The sequence below is a fragment of the Myotis brandtii genome, unplaced genomic scaffold (genome assembly GCF_000412655.1).
Source record: "Myotis brandtii unplaced genomic scaffold, ASM41265v1 scaffold112, whole genome shotgun sequence".
Lineage (NCBI taxonomy): Eukaryota > Metazoa > Chordata > Mammalia > Chiroptera > Vespertilionidae > Myotis > Myotis brandtii.
In genome coordinates this window covers 3,516,953-3,535,716 of record NW_005353838.1, presented here as the reverse complement: position 1 = coordinate 3,535,716, position 18,764 = coordinate 3,516,953, and the positions used below count along the sequence as shown (strand labels likewise).

The window sequence follows — 18,764 nt, the reverse complement described above, 5'->3', positions numbered from 1 at the left end:
TTTCAGAGAGAAAGGGAAAGGGAGAGAGAGATAGAAACATCAATGATGAGAGAGAGAGAATCATTGATTGGCTGCCTTGTGCAAGCCCCCTACTAGGGATCAAGCCCACGACCCAGGCATGTGCCCTTGACAAGAATGGAACCTGGGATTCTTCAGTCTGCAGACTGACGATCTATCCACTGAGCCAAACCAGCTAGGGTGGGATAGGTATCTTTTAAATATTTTTAATTTGTGTACTGTGTGACTATATTAACTATTTTTTTTAAATATATTTTTCTTGACTTCAAAGAGAAAGGAAGAGGGAGAAAGAGGTAGAAACATCAAAAATGAGAATCATTGATCGGCTGCCTCCTGCACACCCCCTACTAGGGATCAAGCCCATAACCCGGGCATGTGCCCTTGACCAGAATTGAACCCGGAATCCTTCAATCTGCAGGCTGATGCTCTATCCACTGAGCCAAACTGGCTAGGGCTGATGGGTTTTTTTTCTGAGTATTGAATTATTTTAGTTACATATTTTTAAAGAAATGAACTATTTAAAAAGAAATATAGAAAAGCATAAAGAAGGTGTAAGAGTCACTTATAATCTCAAAGATAACTAACATTTGATACATTTCTTTCAGTTATATATACATTATAAACCTGCTAAATATGCTACTTAGTGTTTATATTCTGTTTGCCCTTCACTCAGCAATTATATTATTTGTATTCTTCCCATGTCACTGGAAGTATAATTTATTTAACCATTTTCCCATTATTGAATATTTGAGGTTGTTTCCAACTTGTCACCATTATAAATAACTTTGAAGTGCATGGTACATAAAACTTAGTGCATTTTTCATGATCTCGTTGGGATAAATTTCCAAGAGAGAAATAACTGGATCAGAATCTGTGACTGTTTGACAGGTTCTTGTTAGATATTTATATGTGAAAGATATTTTTCTTGATAGGCTAACACAGAACTTTTTCTCTAAGGAACATATGAATGATAAAAATATCATCAAAGCCGTAGAACAGCAGCAGCAAGAGGAGGAAGATGAAAAGATCAGAAAATTTATCAAAACAAAAAAGCGTCTTATACAAATGAGGAAAGAAAAAGAAGCTGAAACACACAGGTAAGCTTTTAAAATAACTCACATAATTAATAAATTATTTTGTTATAAATGAGAAGTTGTGACATGAGCGTAGCCTTTAGGAATAAAGGCCTCATTATTTTATGGATGACTCGAGCATTTGTGACACAATGACTTCAGTTTGGGGCATGTGAGTTGGGGTTTCCCTGGAATATCAAGGACAGCTGTCTGGTAGAAGGCTGGGAATACTGGAAATCTCTGCTCTGGACGGGTATGAGCTGGAGGTGGCTGTGTGAGGCATTGCTGTACATGCGGCTGTTAGAACTGTAGACACGGGTGACCTCACCTAAGGTGAATAGGTAAGAAATGAAGGTGGCATAGTCCTTGGGACAAATGCAGAAAGAAGGTAAGGTGCAGACCACAGAATAGCTTCTAGAGATTGGAGGGAAACCAGAGAAACAGCAGAGGAGGAGAGTTTCAGTTAAAAAAAAAAAAAGGCAATCTTTAGTGTTAGATCAATAAAGGTATTAAATGAGATTTTTTAAATTGTGTATTAGATTTAGTGGTCAGTTTAGTGAGGAGTTTGGGATGAGGCGAGAGTGGGAAGCCAGCGACAGTACATCGTGTTTCTGCCTAGATCATGCTTTTCTCTGATGGCTTTACGTCACACTTAGAGTCTTTACTATGGCCGCTGGGGCTCCACACCTGTCCTAATTCGCAACTGCCTCCAGCCTCACCTCAGACCTGGTCTCTCACAGTTTTCTCCTTCCTTTCCTCTTCCTCGCTCACAGGGCACCTCTCCTGTACCCTCTCTGGGGGATGCTCACCTCTCTTAACTCTTCAGGTCATTACTCAAATATTGCCTTCTCATTGAGGCTTTCTCTGACCACCTTAAAATCACAACCCCACCCCCACCCCCACATTGCTTATCCCTTTATTTTTTTTAAACCCACTGGTTTTTATTATTATTTATTTATTTTTCTTTATTGATTAAGGTATTACATATGTGTCCTTATCCCCCCATTGTCCCCTCCCCCATGCCCTCACCCCCCTAGTGTCTGTGTCCATTGGTTAGGCTTATATGCATGCATACAAGTCCTTTGGTTGATCTCACCCACTTACCCCTAACCTCCCCTACCTTCCCTCTGAGGTTTGACCGTCCGATCGATGCTTCTCTGTCTCTGGATCTGTTTTTGTTCATCAGTTTATGTTGTTCATTATATTCCATAAATGAGTGAGATCATGTGGTATTTATCTTTCTCTGACTGGCTTATTTCACTTAGCATAATGGTCTCCAGTTCCATCCATGCTGTTGCAAATGGTAAGAGTTCCTTCTTTTTTACTGCAGTGTAGTATTCCATTGTGTAGATGTTCCACAGTTTTTTAATCCACTCATCTGCTGATGGGCACTTAGGCTGTTTCCAAATCTTAGTTATGGTGAATTATCCCTTTAATTGCTCTCGTTTTCCTGGTTGCATGATCTAGCACTATTTAAATTATTTATTGTTTGCTGTCCCTCTACCCCAGCTATAACAAAAGCTACATGAGGGCAGAGACTTTTAATGTTTTTGTTTATTATTAGTCTCCAGCACTTGGAATAGTGCCTGGCATATAGCAGGCAATCAATAAAAGTGTTAAAATATTGTTTTAAGCCTAGATGAAATGTCACCTTTTCCATGAAGCCTTTTTTTTTCTTTCATTTTCTTTTTCATTTGCCTATATCATTTTCTAGCTTTCTCGTGGCATTTGTATAGTTGCCCTTTGTCTGTATAGTTACTTGTGCAAATGTCTTTTCTCCACTTTAAATTGTAATTACCTTGGGATAGGCACTGTGTTCTTTCTCATAATTTCTGCCACATTGCTTTGCAAATTCACTCAGTAATTTAGTGAATTTGTCACATCTAAGTTTAAAAGTATTTTTGGCTCAACATCCTAAATAAAAATGCCCCAAGCTTTTATTTTTTATACATTTTTAAATATATTTTTTAATTTCAGAGAGGATAGGAGAGGGAGAGAGAGCGATATTAACATCAATGATGAGAGAGAATCATTGACCGGCTGTCTCCTACATGACCCACACTGGGGATGGAGCCTGCAACCCAGGCACATGCCCTGACCACGAATTGAACCGTGATCTTCTGGTTTCATAGGTTGATGCTCAACCACTGCACCACACTGGCTGGGCCCCAATCCTTTATTTATTTATTTATTTATTTAGTTAGTTAGTTAGTTAGTTGTGTGTGCGTGTTTTTTTATTTTGGGGGAGGGGACCCAAATCCTTTAAAAAATAAGGCAGTCTTCTCCCCCTTATCCATAGTTTTGCAGATAATAAGAGGATGGATTTATTCAGAATTTGATAACTTTTACTAGATTCTTTTGTATTTTATTTAAAGAAAGGCCTTTGATTTATTTTATAACTTAAGCCTCCAATGTTAGAGTAAACAGAGTAATATAGTAAAGTATTTAAAAATATTTTTCATTGTGGAGAATTTTAACACTTTATTTCCTATACACATGTACACATATACGAGATCATATTATATGCATTACTCCCTTTGGATTTTTAGAATACCATAGTATTCTAATATGATAGTATTTGATCTGGTAACTGAGATGGCCACTAAGTGACTAACAGGCAGGTAGTGTATAAGGTAGTGTATACAGCGTGGATATGCTGGACAAAGGGATAGTTCATGTCCCAGGTGAGATGGAGTGAGATTTCATCACACTACTCAGAATGGTGTGCAATTTAAAACATAGAAATTGTTTATTTCTGGAATTTTACATTGAATATTTTTGGACTGAGGTTGACCACAGGAAACTGAAACCACAGAAAGCAGAACCACAGAAAAGGGGGGACTACTGCATACTTTATTCTAAAAATGAAGTATTAAAAATAATTTCCATTTAAAACAATCAATATATATGCGAGGGGCAAAGGGGCTCCTTTTTGCCTTGTAAAAGACTAAAATATCTGACTCTCCAAATTATACTGACTCCATAGCAGATCTATTCATGAAGATCTGACATGATGGTTGCTTTGTTATAGGCTAATGGAGGAACGTAGAAAAAGAATAAATAACTTCCTGAGTGAAATAATAAAACAGAAACTTGACAATGAAGATATGATTCTTGCTAGAAATAGTGAAGAAGTTGAGGCTGAATGGGAAAAAAGAGAAAGAGAGAAAGATGAAAAAAATAAAGCAGAATTAAAAGCGATTGAAGAATATAGAGTCTTTGCGGTAAGCAATTCAATTTTGACAAATAAAAATTACACCAAAAAAAATGTAAGCCCTTCCCACTGTCCTTTCTACTCCCTCTGTATCCCAGACAAAAAAATGTCAGAGATTTGAAAAATAATGTATGAATTATCTTCCTGTATTCTTGAAATCAGACCATGTTTACTTTCTAACAGAAGATAACATGACAATCAATTACAAATAATGTGTTTATAGATGCAAAGTAATAATCTCTTCTGTTCTAGTTTGGTGAAATATGCCATTGGCATTTTAATAGGAATTGCATTGGGTAGTATGGACATTTTAATGATGTTAATTCTTCCAGTCCATGAACACGGTATATGCTTCCTCTGTGTCTTTCTTCAGTGTCCTATAGTTTTCTCAGTACAGGTCTTTTATCTCCTTGGTTAAATTTATTCCTAGGTAGCTTATTTTTTGTTGTTGTTGCATTAGTATGAAATACAAAACATTTTATTCATTAATATACTTTGAATTTGAATGTTTTCAAGACAAATAATGTAAAAATTATCCTATTGCATTTCTGTATTTCTTAATTCTTCAGAATTTATTTCCTATATGACTGTCATAATATTTAAATTGGATAATTTATAAACATTGTAGCAACTAATATTTTTTACCTACAAAGATTTTCCTACCTTGAGAAGATCTACCTTTTTTTCTATTCCTGTATTTTTTTTTTTTAACAAATGTCATTCTATTTAAGTTGTTGTTGTGTGTCCTGATATTTGGGAGATAAACTGTCCACATGGGAATGAGCCCAGGTGCATACAATTTTCCGCCCTTGCATTGCTCTGGGCTGACTTTCTGCTTGGAGCTTTCTGATCCGTGCCTTCTTTAGAGAGCAATGGTTGCTGAACATGGTTTAGTGTTTTCCTTTACCTTTTAACATCTAGATGAAAAACAAAGCAGAAGAAGAAAGACAAAGAAAAATTGAGGATAAAGAACATTTGCTGGCTGTCATGAAAGCGGACCAGATTTTCTATGAGCATGAAAAGGAGAAAAAACGCAAAAGTGATAAAGAACGTCTTGAAGTTCAAGATGCCCATATTCAGCAAATGGTAATTATTCATAACTGTTTATACTTATTTTAGTAATAACTGTGTAAATAGAGTTCATGCGAGTTTTCTTTCCAAAGCAGATTCTTTGACAAGTGAGATCAGCTGGTCATTATGACACAATCCTATATAATAAAAGGGTAATATGCAAATTGACCCTAATGGTGGAACAACCGGAACAACTGGTCGCTATGACGCGCACTGACCACCAGAGGGCAGACGCTCAATGCAGGAGCTGCCCCCTGGTGGTCAGTGCGCTCTCACAGGGGGAGCGCTGCTCAGCCAAAAGCTGGCTCATGGCTGTCCAGCACAGCAGCAGTGTGGGGGGTCTCTCCCGCCTCCGCAGTAGCACTAAGGATGTCCAACTAACAGCTTAGGCCCACTCCTCACAGGGAGCAGGTCCAAGCCATTAGTTGAACATCCCCCAAGGGCTCCTGGGCTACCAGAGGAATGTCCAACTGCCAGCTTAGTCCCACTCCCTTGGGGAGCGGGCCTAAACTGACAGGTGGACATCCCCCAAGGGTTTCTGGACTGCGAGAGGGTGCAGGTTGGGCTGAGGGAAACCCCCGAGTGCATGAATTTTTGTGCATTGGGCCTCTAGTCTATACTAATAATAGAAGAATATGCAAATTGTCTAGGACGTCATCACAGTAACGACCAAACAGCAGGCTGCATGGGGCGACCAGGCCAGCAGCGGGGGCAGTGAGGGATGACCAAACAACTGAACAGCAGGCCAGCAGGGGGATTAGTGAGGGATGACCAAACGACTGAACAGCAGGCTGCATGGGGTGACCAGACCAGCAGGGGGGGACAATTGCTGGCGACCAGGCCAGCAGGGGGGAAGTTGGGGATGACAAGTCTGGTGGGAGGGGGCAGTTGGGGGTGACCAGGCTGGCAGGGGGGCAGTTAAGGGTGACCAGGCCGGCAGGGGGGGCAGTTAGGGGAGATAAGGCCACAGGCAGAGGCGGTTAGGGGTGATCAGGCTGGCAGGCAGGTGAGCAGTCAGGAGCCAGCAGTCCCAGATTGTGAGAGGGTGCAGGCTGGGCTGAGGTGACCCCGCCCCCTGTGCACGATTTCGTGCACTGGGCCTCTAGTATCTAATCTAATAATAGACAAACAGGGTAATTGACTGTACCTTCGCTACACCTCCCATTGGCTAATCAGCGAGATATGCAAATTAACCACCAACAAATATGGCGGTTAATTTGCATACATAGGCGAGAAGCGGAGCAGCGAAGGCGCTGAAGGTGGCTCTGGCCGGAGCAGCAAAGGCCTGGGTGCCGGGTGCTGGAGGAAAACCAGTGCTGGCAGCCAGGGGAAGGGAAGGCCTATTGCACGAATCTTTTCGTGCAACAGGCCTCTAGTATATATATAATAGACTAAGCAACTGGCCAATTGGCCAACCAGCCGGTAGGTATGATGCACACTGACCACCAGGGGGCAGACGCTCAACACAGGAAGTGCTGAGCGACAGCAAGTTTGCAGAGTGCCCTCTTGCACTATGGGACTCCTCGGGGGATGTCGGACTGCCGGTTTTGACCCAATCCCCACAGGCTAGGCTGAGGGACCCCACCTGCTGGAGGCACCCCGCTTATTCCACAGACACCCTTCGAGCCCCGGTGCCACCCCAGGTGCAGCCGGCCAGGGAGGGGTGGTGGGAGGTTGGCTCCAGGGCATGTCCGGCCCATCTAGCCCAGTCCTGCCCCGCTGGCCACCTTCTAATTAATTTCCTTTCAATGTGCACAAATTTGTGCACTGGGCCTCTAGTTACTCAGAAATTATACTGATTGAGATCTTATAGGTTTCACATCTGAAGTGAGTACCATAAATTTTAGAACATGTATGAAGGACCTGGCATGCAATCATTTGTAACTAAAAACTGTCTTACAAAATGGCTGTACCATTTTCCATTCCTACCAACAACATATATGAAGACAAGTTGCTCCATATCCTCACTATCACTTAGTACTATCCTTTGATTTAGACTATTATAGTGTAGTGATGTTTCATGGTGTTATTATGCATTTCCCTAATGACTAAAAATATTGAACATCTTTTCATGTTATTCTTAACTATATGTGTGCCTTCTTTTGTGAAGTGTTTATTCAAATCTTTTGTTAATTATTTGATTGGGTTGTTTGATTTCTTATTGTTGAGTTTTAACTTGTTTTTTAATGTGGTAAAATATATATAATATAAAATTTACCGTTTTATCCATTAAACAGAACTCTCTATTCTCCCTTCCAGCCTCTGGTAACCACTGTTCTATTTTCTGTTTCTATGAATATGATTATTCCAGGTACCTTATATTAGTGCAATCATACAATATTTGTCCTTTTGGTATCTTATCTCACTTAGCATAACATCTTCAAGGTTCATTCATGTTGCCACATATGTCAGTTTCATTCTTTTGTTTTGTTTTTTATTGGTTAATCCTCACCAAAGGATATTTTTCCATTGATTTTTAGGGAAAGTGGAAGAGAGAGGGAAAGAGAGAGAGAAACATCGATGTGAGAGAAACACATCGATTGGTTGCCTCCTAGGCCTGGGCCAGGGAGGTGCCTACAACCAAGACATGTGCCCTTGACTGGAATCAAACCCGGGACCTTTTGGTCCACAGGCCAAAGCTCTATCCACTGAGCTAAACCAGCTATAGCTCAGTTTCATTCTTATTAAGGCTGAATAACATTCAATTGTACATGTATACTGCATTTTGTTTATCCATATATCCATCAGTAGATTTGGGTTGTTTCCATCTTTTGGCCATTGCAAAGAATGCCTCTGTGCACATTGGTATACAAATATCTGTTTGAGTTTCTTCTTTCAGTTCTTTTGTTTACATACCCAGAAGTGGAATTGCTGGGTTACATGGTAATTCTATATTTAGTTTATTTTTAGAACCATTGTACTGTTTTCTATAGCAGCTGTACCTTTCTACATTCCCACCAGCAATGTTCAAGGATTCCAATTTCTCCAAATTCCAACAAATTGTTTTCTGGGTTTGTTGTTGTTGGGTTTAAAAATATATATAGATAGATAAATAGATTTTTTCATTGATTTCAGAGAGGAAGAGAGAGGGAGAGAGAGAAACATTGATGCTGAGAGAGAATCATTGATTGACATCCCTCTGGCAGCCTGGGAGACCTCAGGGTCTCCTCCTTAGCACTGCAGAGGAGACAGGAGAGGCTCCTGCCACCACCGCTGCTTTCCCAGCTGTCAGTCCAGCTTGTGGCTGAGTGGAGCTCCCCCTGTGGGAGAGCACTGACCACCAGGGGGCAGCTCCTGCATTGAGCATCTGCCCCTGGTGGTCAATGCATATCATAGCGACCAGTTGTTCTGCCATTAGGGTCAATTTGCATATTCCCTTTTATTATATAGGATTAGCCATGTCTATTCAGCCTGAAGACTTTCTATAGTATGTTTTACAGTACAGATGGGCTAGCAATAAATTCTTCAGTTAGCTTTTCTTTTTTTATTGATTTTTAGAGAGAGGAAGTGGGGGGGGGGCGAGAGAATGAGAGAGAGGAAAAGAGAAAGAAAAAAACATTGATCAATTGTCTCCTATACATTCCCCAACTGGGGATCAAATCTGCACCCTGAGTATGCATCCTGATCTGGAATCAAACCTCCCCCCACTTTTGGTGTACAGGACAGTGCTCCAACCAACTGAGCCACAGTGATCAGGGCCAGTTGTTTTTTTGTGTGTTTTTTTAAAATAATGTCTTTATATTACCTTCCTTTCCTTGGATATAAAATTGTGGGATGTCATATTTTTCCATTTTGAATATGTTTTTTCAGTGTCTTCTGGCCTTCATTGTTTATGATTAGAAATCTGCTATTAAATATTTTGTTGGTACCTATATATATATAATGTGTTGTTATTCTCTTGATTTTAATATTTTTCTCTTTATTTTTGGCTTTCAGAAGATTTACTGTGATGTGTTTTTCTCGTGTTTATCCTTTTTGGAGTTTGTGATACTTCTTGGATGTGCCTGTTATATCACCAAATGTGGGAAGTTTTTGACCATTATTTCTTCAAATATTTTTTCTGCCCCTCTCTTTATCATTTTCCCCTCAAGGGTCCAATTTTCACATACAAAGAGACATTTGATATTATACCAGAGATCTCTGAAGTTCTGTTCATTTTTCATCAATCTTTTTCTTTCTGTTGTTCAGATGGGACAATTTTTATTGGTCTACCTTCAAATTCACTGATTCTGATATTGAACACATCTAGTGACATTTTTATTTCAATTATTGAACTTCCAACTAAGTTTTTATTTGGTTCTTTTTAATGGTTTCTCTTTTCTATTTAGATTCCCTATATTTCCTTTAATTCTTTTGATATGTGTATAATAGCTGCTTTGAAATCTAATTGTTAAATTCAATTTGCTGCTTAGAACAATTCTGTTTTTTCCTTACAACAATGTAACACTTTCCTATTTCTTTGCAAGTCTAGTAATTTTTCATTGAAAATCTGACATTGTATAGAGTATGTTGTACACTCTGTTTTGTTCTGAGGATGGTTGCTTTTTGTTTTAGTAGGCAGTTACTTTCCCTGGATGCAAGCTATGAAATGTCTCTTCACAATAGGCAGCCTTTGAAGTCTCTGCTAATGTTTGTTTGTTTTTAAGTCTGGCTCTCTAAGGTTCCTCTCCGTACTGGCATTGACAGTCAACCAATAACATGGGTAGAGTTTATCTTCAGACAAGTTAAACCAGCAATGCTTTTACCACTGCTGCATAAGCTGTGTGTGGGTTGAGGATGGCCTTCAAAGAACAGAACATTCACAATCTCCTCCAGGTCTTTAATTTTTGCTAGACGTACTGGGATCTCCTGTGTGAATATATAGTTTATCAATTAATCAGGGATGTCTGTAGAGTTTATTATTTTAATTCTTCTGTAACTGTCTTGCCTCCAGAATCTCCCCCTTAAATTTTTAGCAGCGTTGCCACTCAACTCAAATGGAATTTGCAAGTTTTCGTTACTTGAGCTGGATAAATAGCAATGCTCTCCAAACAAGAATGCCATAAAGTTGCCGTTCTTACCAGATTTAGCAGCAGTTTTTCATGAAAAGACACTTCTTAAGTATTTACCCACATCTGGTCACTTTCTAGGGCTCTGAAATGTTTGATTTAAAAAAAAATGTTAGTATATATTTTTTATTTCAGAGAGGCAGGGAGAGGGAGATAGAGATAGAAACATCAATGATGAGAGAGAATCATTAATCGGCTGCCTCCTGCATACCACCTACTGGGGATCAAGCCAGCAACCCGAGCATGTGCCCTTGACTGGAATCAAACCCAGGACCCTCCAGTCTGTAGGCCAGCACTCTATCCACTAAGCCAAACCAGCTAGGGCTGATTTTAATAATTTTTAATAATAAACTTGCTACCTGTGGAGGGAAATTGGCCAACTTCCTTATGCAGCCATTACCAGAAGTGGGATCTGCCATATTATTTTGGAGCAAATTCAGAGATTATCTAATTTTATTAATGTATATTTAAGAATGTATCTCTACTACTCAGGGACTCTTTAGAAATCAACATAATCACAATTCTATTACCGTATCTAAAACAATTAACATGGTAAAGGGAAAGGCTAGGGGAAGGGGGTCAGTGGGGGGAAAGGAGGACATCTGTAATACTTTCAACAATAAAGATACATTAAAAAAATAAAACAATTAACACTCAGTGTTTAAATACCCCTCAAATTATCTCATGGGTAGTTTTGAAATTGTGTTATTTGAATTAAGATCAAATAAGGTACATGTATTCTATTTGGTTGATATGTCTTTCAAGTCTCTTTTAATCTATAACTCCTCCTCCACCTCCATCCTCTCTTTTTGTCTTAAGTTCTCCCTCCTTGTCTTTATTATATTTGTTCTTTTTTTGTTGTTTGTTGAAGAAATTGTTTTTTTTTTTATCTTTTAGAGTTATTAATCTGGCTTTTGCCATTTGGTGTAATTTAATGTGTTCCCTGCATTGTATGTAAAATCTAGATTAAATTCAATTTTTTGGTTGAAATTCCTCATGGGTGATATTGTGTCCTTCTATTAGAAGGTACCTAATGACTGTTGTCTCACTTTCTGTGATATGAAGAGCCTTTGATGATCATTGCCTAAATCTCTTAATTCATGAGGTGGCAAAATGTCAATTTCCTTTGGATTCATTTGTTAATGTCTTCAAAAACTTTTCATGATCAGCAGTTTGGTTTCCTTGAGGTACAATTTTTAAGGAAAAGATAGGATAAATACTTGATTCTTTCACTTTATTTTCCAGTGTCCAAAATATTAGCTCTCTTGCATCCTTCAAAGGTGCTTGTTGTTACTTTTTAACTACTATTTTAAAAGTTTCTCTATGAGTTTCTATTAATGCTTAATTAGTGCATATCAAATTTGAGGTACCAATCTATGATCCATTATGCAATTCTTCCCTCCATTGTTACTTCCATTGTACTTTATTTTTTTAAAATTAATAAATCTTTATTGTTCAGATTATTACAGATGTTCCTCTTTTTTTCCCCCATAGCTCCCCTCCACCTGGTTCCCACCCCACCTCATGCCCTTTCCCCCTGCCACTGTCCTCATCCATAGGTGTAAGATTTTTGTCCAGTCTCTTCCCACACCCCCATACCACTTACCCCCCAAGAATTGTCAGTCCAATCCCTTTCTATGCCCCTGCTTCTATTATATTCACCAGTTTATTCTGACTTAATTTTTAAGTTCACTTGTTGATAGATATTTATTTGTTGTCACTTTGTTGTTCATAATTTTTATCTTTACCTTTTTCTTCTTCTTCCTCTTCTTAAAGAATATCCTTCAGCATTTCATATAATCCTGGTTTGGTGGTGATGAACTCCTTTAGCTTTTTTCTTGTCCATGCAGCTCTTTATCTGACCTTCAATTCTACATGATAGCTTTGCTGGGTAGAGTAATCTTGGTTGTAGGTTCTTGCTATTCATCACTTTGAATATTTCTTGCCACTCCCTTCTGGCCTTCATGGTTTCCGTTGAGAAATCAGCTGACAGTCATATGGGTACTCCCTTGTAGGTAACTAACTGTTTTTATCTTGCTGCTTTTAAAATTCTCTCTTTGTCTTTAACCCTTGGCATTTTAATTATGATGTGTCTTGGTGTGGTCCTCTTTGGATTCCTCTTATTTGGGGTTCTCTTTGCTTCCTGGACTTGTAAGTCTATTTCTTTCAGCAGGCAGGGGAAGTTTTCTGTCATGATTTCTTCTAATAGGCTTTCAGTATCTTGCTCTCTTTCTTCTTCTGGCACCCTGATAATTCGGATGTTGGTACACTTGAAGTTGTCCCAGAGGCTCCTTACACTATCTTCATATTTTTGGATTCTTTTTTCGTTTTGTTTTTCCAGATGGGTGTTTTTTGCTTCTTTGTATTTCAAATCTTTGACTTGATTCTTGGGATCCTCTAGTCTGCTGCTGGATCTCTGTATAATATTCTTTATTTCAGTCAGTGTATGTTTAATTTCTGACTGGTCCTTTTCCATTTTTTTGGCATTCTCATTAAGATCCTTGAAGGTCTCACTAAGTTCCTCAGAGGTTCGTAGAAGAGTGACATTATAACTGTGGTTTTGAACTCTATGTCCTCCATTAGTTTGCTTTCCTCCATTTCTTTCATTTGTGACATGTTTCTTTCTCTCCGCATTTTTGGCTGACTGCAAGGACCAGCAGTCTACAGTGGAAGAACTGCTGCTGTGCTGGAGACACTCTTATGGGGTAGGACTTGCTTCAGTGGGGCTTTGGTGCTCACTGAGTCTGCTTCTTGAGTGTGTCCCTTATGGATGTGAGGAGTTGAAATCTTGTAGCTGACCAGGGGTACCCTGGCTCCTGGATCTCCAAGTCAACCACTGTGTGAGTCCACCCAGCAGGAGCTACAGCGATACCAGCAGATTTCTCCTCTTTGTTTGGGGTTTGGAAGTTTTGGAGCGCTCTGACCCAGCTGCAGTTTGTTAGGTTAGGCTGCAAAAGCTCAGGTGATTCCTTTGTGCCGCTGCTCACAGCTTGTATGGGGATGTAAATTGAGTGGGGCGGGGTCTCAGAGAACCACTAGGGCGGAGCAAATAGCAATGGCTGTCGTCAGCCATCTCTGCGACTCCGAGTCTCTGTGTTCCCGAGTCCCTCTGCATCGCTGAGTCCCACACCCCCACAGCAACAATGATCCCTGTGCGCAGCTCTGCGAGAAAGCCACCCTCACTTTCCGACCCCCTGCAAGACAGTCCAGTTTCTCCCCGTAGGAGTCTGGGACCCCAGAGTCTCACCGTAAATGAGTTCAGTGTATTCGAGAGCTTGTATCCCCGTCCAATTGAGAAAAACCACACACCCAGGTGCAGCTGCCTCCCACGCGCCTTTGTACCTCTGTTCTTGGTGCCTTTGCACCTCCTACCCAGTCTCAGTGCGCTTTTTTCTTTCCTTCTAGTTGTAGAACTTCCACTCGGCCAGCTTCCCTGTGGTTCTGGATGATAGCTGTTTTATCTTATAGTTGTAGTTTCAAAGTTGTTGTGGGGGGCAGCACACACAGGTTTATACCTTATGCCGCCATCTTGGTTCTCCAATCTCTTCCATTGTACTTTAAAAGTTTCTCCCTGTTCCCTCAATATCTTTCTACAAACCACCAAATCAACATATCTCAACTGCTTCTTGTTAAGATCCCATATTTAGAAGACAGTTTATAGCTTTTTCTGACTTAAAAAAAATACTTATTGAATGTAATTTTATATTTTTTCAAGCTTCTGGTAGTTTATCACCAATTTAACATATAAGCTTTAATTTTTAAATGCAGCACTCAGTAATAAAAATGTGCTTTCTATATTCATATAGTTGCTCTATCTATATAATAAAGAGCTGAGGGGGGGGGGAGGAGACATATGTAATACTCTTGTAATACTTCGCCCCTGAATAAACGAGTGCATATTTCCTGCAAACAAGGACATCCTATGTAATAAAGAGCTAATATACTAATTAGACTGAACAGCAGAACGACCATCTGGACATCCTTCCGGACAACTGTCTGGATGACCTTCCGGATGAAGCCAGGGCTGCGAGGGCTGAGCCCCTTGCATGAATTTGTGTATCAGGCCTCTAGTTTCCTTATAAATTTCAATTTATGGTAGATATCAGGTTTGAGCTACTATTTTATGCTTAAGTATTGGTTATTGATTTTGAAAAATATTTTTTTAATATTAAAATATATTCTTAAGTATACAAAATCACTCAATATTTTTGCCAACTCAGCATTTTTTAAAAATGCCACAGAGAAAACAAAATGAAAAAATTGTCAACCAAAACTTCATAGAAATCTTTAAAAGTCATTATAATCACATCATCTATGTATATAAAAACCTAAGCAACTGTTTGACTGGTAGCTATGATGCACATTGACCACCAGGGGGCAGACACTCAATGCACAGGTATGGAAACATGGAACAGACTGATGAATCTCAAGGAAGGGTAGAAGAGATTAACCAAAGATCTTATATGCATACTAGAGGCCCGGTGCATGGATTTGTGCACCAGTGGGGTCCCTCTGCCTGGCCTGTGGGGATTGGGCCTAAACCACCCCGGTGCACCCGTGGAGTCCCTCAGCCTGGCCTATAGGAATCAGGCTGAAACTGGCAGTCTGACATCCCCCGAGGGGTCCCGGATTGCAAGAGGGCACAGGCTAGGCTGAGGGACCCCACTGGTGCATGAGTCCATGCACTGGTCCTCTAGTATATAATAAAAGCCTAATTTGCTAAGTGTCCAACCGCTTGTTCAACCGTTCGACTAGTCGCTATGATGCGCACTGACCGCTAGGGGGCAGATTCTCCCTGGTAGGTTACCTTGCTGCTGGGGTCCAGCCGATCATGACTGGGCGAAACGGGCCGGACACACCCTGGAAACCTCCCATAGTCTCTCCCTGGCCCCAATTGTGTATCGGTGTGGTCCCTCAGCCTGGCCTGCGCCCTATCACAATCCAGGACCTCTCAGGGGATGTTGGAGAGCTGGTTTCGGCCCGATTCCCGCAGGCCAGGCCAAGGGAATCCACTGGTGCACGAATCTGTGCACTGGTCCTATAGTATAATATAAAGGAACATTTTTATGAAGTTACAAGAAAAAAATTTATGAAATGTTGGTAAATTGGCTTTTGGTAGATAGCTTAGCGTACTTACTCCACACAGCACCTGATCAATCTACGTTGATAAATGTCACTTGTTCCAACTTCAAATTATTGGGAAACAGAGCATGTCGTTGGTTTAACTTAGCTCAGATAGTCACTGACAATTTAATCTTACATGCCTGTGGCACATGGTATACTGGGATGACTTAGGAGAGTGGGTTTGAGTTAGTTCCTTCAAAATAGTGGATGGGTAGGGACAGTGATTGGTATGCCTTCTACACCTGCCAGAGTACACTTTATTAATTGATAGAAACAGGATTGTAAACTTATTTGATTTTATCTAAATTTCATGCCTTTAACTATTTTGCTGTATTGTTTGAAGATGTATCATCACAAAAGGCTATTAAGGTAAGTTTCATTGAGTCATGACTTTTGAGCATGATGATATTGTGAGATACATGGGAAAGTTTCTGAAATAAATTATAGTATACAGTTGTTAAGTCAGAACTTGTCAAATATCAATGAGTTTAGAAAAGTCTATCTACAACTTCTAATGCTATGTATGTTTAGAAAGTTGGTCTCACTTACCAATATGGAATTGTACTTTCTTTCCTCAATAGGCCAAAAATAAGTTTAATGCAAAACAAGCAAAAGAAGACCATCGGGAGTATTGCAGACTTACTGAAGAACTTATGGCTGAAAAGGAGAAACAATTTCAAGATTATGCCAGGGAAGTAATTAAATTTGAGTCTGAATCAACAAATAAACATATTTATCCTCTTGTAAAATCTGTACAGAGAGGACCTGGAGGTGGCCATGGACCAGTTCTTACAAACAGAGGTGGATTAAGACCTAGCTATCAGACAAATGATTTCCAGCTCCCTTCTTATAATTTGCAGGGATCAAAATATAATAATTTTCAAAAGTCTAAGGGAAGGCTAGGTTTTACATTGTAGGAAAAAGTTTAAGTTTGAGAGACTAAATTGTAGCCAATACTATAAGCTCCAAATGTAAGTGAATTACTTGCTTATAATTTAATAAAGCTGTTCTTCATCTAAGTACAATTATGTTGGATCCTCACCACTGAAGGTTAATTCATTTTTGATAAAAAATATATACACAAAATAAAATGTATAATTTTAGTCACTTAAAAATGTGTTCAGTGGCATTTATATTCATATTATTGTATAACCATTACAATTATCAAGTTTCAGAACCTTTTCATTGCTCAAATGGAAACCCTGTACCTATTAAGCAGTCACTCCCCATCCCCCACTCTCCATAGCCCCTGGCAACCACTAATCTGCTTTGTCTCTGTGGTTTTGCCTATTTGGATATTTCATATAAATGGAATCATACTGTGGCCTTGTCTCAGATTTATTTCATTTAGCATATTTTCAAGGTCTAATGTTCTACCATCGTCAGCACTTCATTCCTTTTTATAGCTGCATGGAAGTACTACTTTTCTCTTCACAAAATTGGGTACCATTCAATACTTAAATTTTAGTTTCAAATAACACTAACAATATGATTACCAAATGCAATTTATGGCTTACTTGTGTTTATAGTGTATCTCACTAGAAAGGCTGTTGAAATAATTCCTCTTCATGTAGTTAGGCAGCCAACTTGATACAAGTTCAGTGTTTTTTTATGAACTGCATTCCCCTGCTCCTTTTTTTCTGACTGCGGTATAAAATGCAGAATACAAACTTTACCATCTTAAACATTTTAAAGAGTACAGTTCTTTAGTATACTAGTATATTCACATGGTTGTGTAACCAATCTGCGGATCTTCTCATCTTGCAAAACTGAAACTATATACCCATTAAACAACTCTCCATTTCCCCTCCCCTTAGCTCCTGGGACCTACCATTCTACTTTATGTTTCTATGAATTTGACCATTCTAGATACCTCATTAAGTAGACTTTATTTCCATTAGCATAATGTTCTCAAGGTCATCTAATGTTGAAGCATGTGCCAGAATTCCTTTCCTAAAACAATATGAAATTATATATATACACTAGAAGCCCAGTGCACAAATTTGTGCATGGGTGGGGGGCTGATCGGGCTGGGTTGGCCGGGGAGAGAGGACATGGGAGGTTGGCTGGCTGCCCCCACCCCCGATCGGGGTGGGGGTCAGGTCATGGGTGGGGCCAGCCAGGGGGAGGGGCCACAGCCAGCAGGCTGGCCCTGCCCCCAATCAGGGTGGGAGCTGATTGGGGGTAGGGCCAGCTGGGGGGAGGGGCTGCAAGCAGTTGGCTGGCTGGGCCCGCCCTCTGGTTGAACTCCAGGTCGAGGGGACAATTTGCATATTAGCCTTTTATTATATAGGATATCCCAAACTTACTTTATCCATTCTTTCATTAATGGACACTTTGGTTATTTTCATCTCTTGGCTGTGGTGAATAATGCTGCTATAAACACTGGTGTGCAAATCTCTGAGATAATCTTTAAATTATTTTGGATATATGCTCAAAAGTTAAATTGCTTTATGACAATTGTTTAAAATTTTCTGAAGAACCATCATACTGTTTGGACCATGAGCTGCACTTTACATTCCCACAACATTGCACCAGGGTGCGCATCTTCACTAACATCCTATCTAATAAAAGATGAAAAGGGTAATTAACCATACCTCCGCTATGCTTCCCATTGGCTAATTAGGGCGATATGCAAATTAACTGCCAACAAAGATGGCGGTTAATTTGCATACGTAGGCACAATGATGGGAGGCTAAAGGGGAAGGATGGAAGAACAGTGATAGGAAACCCAGGCAGCAGGCAAGAGCCACGGGGGTGCCACCTGGCCTGCGTCCCGGTGGTCACCATGGTGATCGGAGGGAGAGAGAGCCGCATCGGGATCGGAGAGCCAGGGCACAGGCGAGGTGGCACCCCAGCACCCCAGCACCTGACATGCAAAGGTCGGGGATGAAATGATTTTTCCCAAGCACATCTGCAAATATCCTGGGGAAGGCATCACTGAAGAGTTCACAACAACTCTCTTACTTGGCAAGGAAGAAAGCAGTTGGCAATGGAAACAATCCCTTACATCAAAGTTAAGGTCCCTCTGAGTAAAAAATATTTCCAATGTAAAGGAGGGAGCAGGCAAAAATAATAGGTTCTCATGAATTCCACTGAAGTTTGAGCATATGACAGAGTCAAAACGAACATACAAATTAAAACAGACAATGGACATTCAAATGACCCGAATCAACTGTCACTGTTTGTCCCAATAGCAGCAATGCTTATGTGATA

The 18,764-nt window shown here is 40.0% G+C and overlaps 1 protein-coding gene across 5 annotated transcripts in view; it reads left to right on the top strand.

The window, feature by feature from the left end:
• CCDC173 (coiled-coil domain containing 173) overlaps nucleotides 1-17,053 on the top strand; it is a 28,941-nt gene extending 11,888 nt beyond the window's left edge. For 4 of the 5 annotated variants that reach the window (XM_005857552.2, XM_005857551.2, XM_014545582.1 and 1 more), the window contains 4 exons: nucleotides 976-1,115; nucleotides 4,123-4,315; nucleotides 5,227-5,391; nucleotides 16,130-17,053. In XM_005857552.2, coding sequence (XP_005857614.1) covers nucleotides 976-1,115; nucleotides 4,123-4,315; nucleotides 5,227-5,391; nucleotides 16,130-16,465 — 834 coding nt within the window. In that variant the 3' untranslated portion in view covers nucleotides 16,466-17,053. Of the gene's footprint in view, nucleotides 1-975; nucleotides 1,116-4,122; nucleotides 4,316-5,226; nucleotides 5,392-9,312; nucleotides 9,682-16,129 lie in introns of those variants that run through there. The other variant, XM_014545573.1, reaches the window with a different exon arrangement.
• The last annotated feature ends 1,711 nt before the right edge of the window (nucleotides 17,054-18,764 follow it).